This window comes from Electrophorus electricus, chromosome 8 (assembly GCF_041902795.1).
Source record: "Electrophorus electricus isolate QZ-2024a chromosome 8, ASM4190279v1, whole genome shotgun sequence".
In the NCBI taxonomy this organism is placed as follows: domain Eukaryota; kingdom Metazoa; phylum Chordata; class Actinopteri; order Gymnotiformes; family Gymnotidae; genus Electrophorus; species Electrophorus electricus.
Window position 1 is genome coordinate 15,087,991 of NC_137504.1, and position 7,675 is coordinate 15,095,665.

The following is a 7,675-nucleotide window of genomic DNA, read 5'->3' on the forward strand; positions in this document are numbered from 1 at the left end:
TTTACTTAAAATAGCTACTTGCTTTTGACACCTAGGGTAACAACACAACAAAGTAAATTATACTTACCAGCTCACCGTAAAATTTTCTATGTAAGATGATCTGGCTTCAACCGACAAAAAGTGATTAAAATCACATAGTGTGGCTAGCTAAGTACTTAAAGGTTTAAGTCAGGGTTGTGATGCCACTAAAGTTGCAACTGCCTCTCTTCCGTGTCAAATGCTAAGCGAAGCCTTCTCAATATTGTCTATGGTTTAAGAAAATGGAGTGAAATGTGCAGAGCAAACTAACAACTTGTCTGGGGTCCTGTTAAATATGAACATCAACCAAGCCCATTAATCCAGTGTTATTCTTTTATTCTTCACAGTACCTAAAGAACTGCAGATTTTAGAGACATAAATTTTATTCACTCAAGACAGTTTAGGATTGTTTGAATTGGTCCGTTTTGCAACCTTGTTTTGCTTATGTGGGATTTACATTTAAAGGAGGTGACAATAGAGTTTGAGGTTCACGCTACATCAGTTCTATGTACCAAACTCCTTATTCAAATAGGGCAAGGTAAAAGCATTTCCATTTTGTGGCACATTAAACAAATATTAGCTTGGTTAAGGGTAAAAAAATGTGATGGACTTTTATAAATTAGCTTTTTTTAAATGAAACATTTAGGGAAATATCTTTTTATGCAAACTCTTTATAGCATATAAAAAAGCTTTCATAATTGATTTTATGCAGTGAAACTGTTTATGCATATGAGCCAATGTTAATTTGAATTTTAGGTAGTGTCTTCTGTTGGGAGTATATTTTATGGCCCAACACACGAATGTAGATAAAATCCTTTAAGCTTGTGTCTGCCTTGGCTCTATACCGGCCATCGTTTTTGCAGAGCTTCCACTTTCTGGTTGAGGCAAGAGTAATCCTCCAAACTCAGTAATGTCTTCCAAGTCCTCAGAATCTTTAGAGAAGACTCACTTCTTGTCCCAGTTGAGAGGACTCTGTCTGTACTTACACCCACATATACTGCCTTCCCTGCCACACACATAGTTTGTGCTTCCCTACTGGTAATTGTTATTTGATCCTTGCATGCACAGACAACCTCTTTAATGTTCACATACAATGCTGTACTCCAAACCTGTAAGGGGAGAATACAAAAAGTGATGAGGCCTTTGAATCTGAGCATGGGGGATTGGGCAGATTATTGCCACAGATCAGGCTTCTGGTTGTATTAGTGGCAGGGGCCTGATCTGAAGGCTTGAAACTTCCCAATGCACATCTTAGCTGGCATCTTCATTGCCACAGCACACTTCAGAGACGGTTTTCTGTTGTAGGTTCAATACATGACCTATGATAAAGTCAGCTCTCCTGAATGAGATCAGTAGATAATCAACAAGAATACGTTGGCTTTTAAACACGAGAGAAGATTCAGCCTAAAACGTCACTTCACTTCCTCCAAATTCCCAGTGTAGTTGGCCCTTCTCTTGTCTGAACACTTGAGTGCTCTATGCAAACCTACAGAAGCCCAGCTGATCCTGTAGGAACATTTTTCACAGACACTGCATGGCACAACTGGGGTTTGAACCTGAGGCACTCCAATGTAAAATTAAATGATTTCAAATGATCATTTGGAAGTTTTGATCAGGCTTCAGTGCAAGATTTTCTTTATTGCTCCTTTAGTTTTAGAAGTATTTCAGCTGCCAGCCTGTAAATAAAAATGTTAATTTTGCTTTGTGTTCAGAAACCCAAAGGTGAGTGCACATGCACCTGTGCTCCTTCAACAGATTTGGTCCACCTAACCTGCCCAGCCTCAGGGTCGGCCCGTGAAGACCTGGCACCAGTGATATCCAACCTCTTCCACGTTCCCAACAGCTCTGGGGAGGAACCCATGCAAGGTGTGCCCGCCATCTCCATCATTTCCCATTAGCATCCCTTGCTGACCTAAACCCATTACCCCTCCACCCCACCCCCTACCATCCATCTTCGCATTATTGACCTCCGACTCCCGGCCCCCTGCCCGGCATGTGAACTCCTCTGTGCTGCGCGTTCCTCCGGCCGCCCTTGTCCGAGATCGCCGTCCGCACCGGCGCGTGCAGATGATCCGCTTCTCCTCCTTAAAGAAGAAAGATCTCACGTTGCTGTGACATTCACCAGCAGGGCCAGCGGCGAGACGTTATCGGCAATAATGGTGATGGATATCAGTGGTAGCGTTGGAGGAGGTGGGGGGTGGGGGAGGGACTGCGGCAAGTCTCTCATGCCATTGATTCCCATTACGCTCTGTCAGGGTCTGCCCGGCTCCTCGACTGTAAATTGGAGGGCGGCCTCAAACACAATCTTGCGTCGACGTTCAATCACGGGGCTGGAAGCCAATCGCGTTTAAAGGCGATGTTTGTTTAATTAATTTATTAGCATGTTGAACAACCAAGATGTTTCCGTGTGTTTTAATCTGAATGTAAAATCACTGAAAAAGGTGAGAAGTACCGCCTGTTTATAGGGTAAAAGGCACCTTTGTTAGCTAGTTTTTAGTGTCGAGCTTGATATGACGACACCACTCTGACCAGCCACAGACGTCTCTGGATGAGGGTGGAGATGATGATGGTCGTTTTGTTTTACGGCTTCGTCTATACAGCCGTGAGACGAGGTCATCAGAGGAGTGCTGATGACCTCCAGGCCAGATGAAGACCTGTCTGCATGCCTCCATCTTACTCTCTATCACTCACACTCCTTTTCTCTCCATCATCATCATCATCGTTGTCTCCTCCTCAACCCACCCTTTATCTTCATCTTTTTCATGAGTTCCTTCATAGACCAGCATTTGCTACCTCTTTCTTTGTCTCTGTTTTTCTGCCTATAGCTCTTTATCTCTATATCTCCTTCTGTTTTCATCTCCTCTTTCACACACATCTTTTTCAATTTCTCAGTCTTTCAAACATTTGTTATTTTTCTTCTCCTTTTTAAGTGCCTCAGAGACGCAAACAATTACAAATGACTGTTATTAGTGTGTGTGTGCTTGCGTGTGTATGCATGGTAGTGTCCCTGTGCCGTGCTCAGGTGCATGGCCAGTATTGCAGAGGGGTGTGTATTCAGGCCTCACTCCACACACCACACACACACACACACACACACACACACACACACCACACACACACCTCTTTTTATCACAGGAATGAGGTAGTAGTATTTTAATTAAAATGTCAGAACAAATACTGGCAGAGGTCTTGAGGATGAATCACTAGATAAGGGGAGCGGTGGGCCAGAACAGGTCAAAGACACAAAGTCACCTAGGCGACAGATCCTCATTCATTCCTATAGAGAGTGTGTATGGGAGGGTGTCTACTACATTTGTAGGGAGGTCTTTTCAAGCTCTTGGGGCTCTGAGCGGGGTCAAGTAGAAGAAATCAGGTACTCTGCTAATTCCATGGTGTCTGTAATACACATGGTGACTGGTCTACCCTCCAAATAGGATGTTTCTGATTCCGTCTTTTCAATTCACATACTTTGTGATTCCAACAATCTTCTATGATTCCAAGATTCTTCTTGCTTTCTCAGTGTAAAGCGTGCAGTTTAGTCAGAGTGCCATAAACTGAACAGCAATCTGCCGCCTTTTGTTCTGTGTGTGTTTCTGTTTACGTGGGATGCCAGAATGTGTTAGAGGTGGCTGTGATTTTGGATGTGCAAAGTTGTAGGCATGTGTTAGGCCCACCTGGAACCATGGTGTATGTTAATCTGATGTTTTTCACATCTGTATGTGTGTGGGTGTGCATGCATGCACACGTGTGAGTGTGTAGCATATCCAATGTGATTTGAGCTACTACTCTGCATACTTGGTGGGGGGGGGGGTAGATTCACATTAGCATCAAAGCAGTACATTGTACACATTAGGACAAAGCCATACATTGTTCATACTTCGATGCTGTTTTAGACAGGAAGAGGTTACAGATGGGGAACGTTTGTGAAAAGGTCACACAGCCCAGTTGTGTACCGAAAATGTGAGTTTTGAGAGACCATTTTGGTTGTGCAGCTTTTTTTCCTTTTTTTTAGGGTCGGGTGGTCTTTTTGAAGTGGCGTTAAACATTGATGTTGCCACACCTCTCCCCCCACCCCTAAAACCCTTTCCAAATTAAGCAAATCACTGAGCCACTCCGGGCAGGAAAAGGAACACGCGTCATAATTGTGTGACATTTGGGTAATGACCGTGCTGACATTTCAGACTGACACCTCCTTTCTCCCTACTTTTTCCTAGCCTTTCTTTTCCCACTTCATTTTTTTCTTTGGGGGGCGGAGGGAAGCTCGTGTACTTAAAGGGTAATGATACCAACTGACAGCTTTACACTTCCAATAAGACACATGCACACACCACACACACACGCACACACACACACCCACTTCTTAAGTTTGACTGTATCCCTATAGCCAACCCTGGCCCAAGATGCCATCAAACTTGGTGACGGACTAGAGTGCTTTAAGTGTTGTGCCTGGTAGTGCTGTAACTACTCCTTATCGCACTATATTATCAAAAGAAAAAGGGGTTTGTGATGTTACCTTTTGCTGATGTGTGTCTGTGAAATGAGGATGATTTTGCAGGTTTATAAGATGCTTGAGTTTGACTACAGCAGTGTCGGTGCAGCAACGTCCAATGGCATTTTCTCCAGGTGAAGCAGCTGCAGGCCCCTCCCAGAGCTGACCTGTGTGGCACAGAGCTGTTTAGCACTTCAATAACAGATTCTTATATGGCACGTGATGAAAGAGAGCGAGAAGAGAGACAGTTTGTTGATGGGGGATTTGCCTTTTTGTCCAGATGGTCTACCTGGTTATATCAACTTTGGGGGGTAGGGGTGAGACAAACTAGAAAAGGCTTGCTCTCTTAAAGTGTTTTTTCCCCTCTATCATCTTGTACTAATCTTAATAAGATAAAAGCAAGCATAGCTGTAATGTTCCTGATATTGGGAAGAGTGTCAGAGCACATTTATTTTTAGCGGGTAGTGCAAAAGAGCCTTTGCGTTGGGAAGCTGAGCCAAGCTCACAAGATCCTAGATGTGGCCAAATGTGTTTAGCAGCTTGAGGAAAAACCCCAAAGTTAACATTCTGTTAATCTTTGCCTCTCATTTCCTTCACTGGAGTTCTTGGCTTTCGTCTTGCTCCTGTGACACTGGCCGTCTGTTTCCCCGGTGTCTCAAGCATCTGGGATAATGGCAGTGTCATGTGCAGGGTCTGAGGAGACTGAGAAGCCTCTGGCGCTGTGGGTCATGTACTTCAACATGCGTGACACGTCTGGCTTGGACAGCAGCTGCTACAGTCTGCCCAGCAACGTCCACGTCTGCACCGGCCCGGATGCCAGCCTGGGCTGCGACTACTCCATTAAGCTGGTGGGTCCAGAAGGGGGCAATATTGTTCAGATAGCTATTATTATTATTATTATTATTATTATTACATGTTCTCTTAGTTTTGTTCATTTATTTATTTATTGTTGTTTGGCATTTTTTCAATATTAGTTATTGTTTGGTTGCATAACTCCAAAATGTATTCCATTTTAGTGTGATTGTTATATGATGTGTGTGTGTGTGTTTTGTTTGTGTAGGCTGAATCTATGTTTAATCAGCTCCTCCCAGATGAGGAGTTCTGTCCACCAGCGCCAAACCCTGAGGACATTATATACGATGGTGACGGTGCACCAGGAGAAGGGGCCAGCTTTGAGGAGACCAATCATGCAGAGAGATCTGGACCTGAGGGAGAGGGCCAGCCTCAGGAGAATGGGCAACCAAGCTCAGAGAGCTCAGAACCGGCAGAGAGTACAGACAGTGTTGCCCCGGAAACTAACACTGAATCTAAGGTCCAGATCTCACCCACTGAGGAATAGCCCCTCCCCTTGCTTAAGGACCATTCCTCAAACCACTCCCCTACTCTCAGTGGCCACCAACCTTCCCCCTAGGTGTCTTCATCCACACAGGGGTTAGTCCCAACCATACTTAAAAAGACCTGAGATAACTTCAGAAAAAAAAAGAATCAGACACATTTGGGGTCGAAATAGACTGTGTGGTTACATAACCCTCCAAGAAGATGGTTTATGGCCACTGACTGACAATGTCCTGTCCTCTGAATGCCTGTGAAGGAGATACAGCTCTTCACTCCTACATTTACTGTCTGCAAAAGCCCTGGAAATAGTACTAATAACAATAATCATAATAATATCAAGCAAAAGAAAAATAAGATCACTATTTCCACGCACTGTGCACAACGGAATTGCTATTGCTATATCCATGTTTTTTAAAGGGGAGTGTACATGCATCTGAATTGGCCAATTCTATATAGTCTTGCTCATTCAAATCTAACTGCCAGTGCCTGAAAACCTTACTATGGTCTTATGGTTCTGAGCATATCGGTCTTGGCATGCAAATATAATACTAGCCTGCAGTTTCCTTTCAGTGGAAAAATAGAAAACAAAAAACAAGTTACATCAGTGGTTAAATACTGATTGGCCTTTTATTTCTAAATGCATTTGGTTTTATGAGTTTGAATTGTTTTGGCTTGTTTTTTCCTCCTGAAAATGCATTATTTCGTGACCTCCTTAGTGTTATGGTCGCTATTCCGACACCTTTAATTCACTTAGTTCCTTTAATTCATCCAAGTTTGTACTGTTGAACTGGGATGTAGCTAAGGTGCCTGTTGACATGGACACATTTCACTGGGAGGATGCAGTCATTTCAGTTCAAGGTATCTGATAATCCAGCAAACCTAAATATTTTGAAGGGTGTATTGCAAGGGAATTTTGTGAAGCCTTTGCCATTTTGGGTCTTTCATGAAGCCTTAGAAGACACAGTTGCCAAGGACACCCTGTTTCATAATTCTGACTAATTTCATAATTCTGCTGTGGTCTTCTTTTTTTCCTGTGCCATCAGTGCCGTCCTCTGTTGTCCTTATGTATTGTATGCTTTGAAATGAAATGCTGTTAATTATTGTTTGCAAGCGGTTACCAACATTAAATATTTGAACTCAGGAGGAGGAGTTTATGTATTTTCCCAGTTGAACGTGTGTGTGTGAGCATGTGCGCGCGACCATCCTGATATTGCCTGTATGTCAGCAGATGTATATGTGAATGTACAAAACCAACGTTAACACTGCAGCCCAGTCCAAGAACCGTGGAAGACGTATTTCCAGTAGGCCAGGCTCCAGTGCAAAGTGTGACGCCGCAGCTGTTTGCTGCAGATTGAACATTACTGAGGGTCTCTCTCGGTATCTGAACATGAGCTGTTTACCTGCAATGATGCTGAGGTGAAAAGTGGGAGAGAGGCAGAGGGAGAAGGAGAGAGGGAGGGAAAAGGGGAAAGAGAGAGGGAGAGCACAGTTTGATGACATTTGGTTTGCGCTGCCACGGCTGAACAGATGGCTCATTATGGCTGTGAGGGCGAAGGCGTCCCTCGCAAGCGCTCGCTGTCTTTTGTTCCGCGGGAATTTGATAGGGGGCTCTGCCGAGGGTGTTTACCCGTTCGGCGGGGGGAATAAAATACGGCTCGACACATGGCCCCGGCTAGTCCCGGCCCGGAGAAGGCACACTGGGTGGCTGGAAATTGACGGAACAGAGCGTTCCCCCGACACTGGGAAGAGGCGCCCTGAGTGAAGTGGCAGACTGCGCTGTGCTCAATTCTGGTGGCAGTAGCCCCTAGCCGCAGTTCAGTGGCCCAGTCACTC

At 44.4% G+C, this 7,675-nt stretch overlaps 1 protein-coding gene across 2 annotated transcripts in view; it reads left to right on the top strand.

Annotated features, from left to right (window-relative positions):
* chm (CHM Rab escort protein) overlaps positions 1 to 6,983 on the top strand; it is a 31,273-nt gene extending 24,290 nt beyond the window's left edge. For both annotated transcript variants that reach the window (XM_027027232.2, XM_081719019.1), the window contains 3 exons: positions 1,774 to 1,884; positions 5,198 to 5,355; positions 5,568 to 6,983. In XM_027027232.2, the coding sequence (XP_026883033.1) occupies positions 1,774 to 1,884; positions 5,198 to 5,355; positions 5,568 to 5,846 (548 nt within the window). In that variant the 3' untranslated portion in view covers positions 5,847 to 6,983. The remainder of the gene's footprint in view (positions 1 to 1,773; positions 1,885 to 5,197; positions 5,356 to 5,567) is intronic.
* The last annotated feature ends 692 nt before the right edge of the window (positions 6,984 to 7,675 follow it).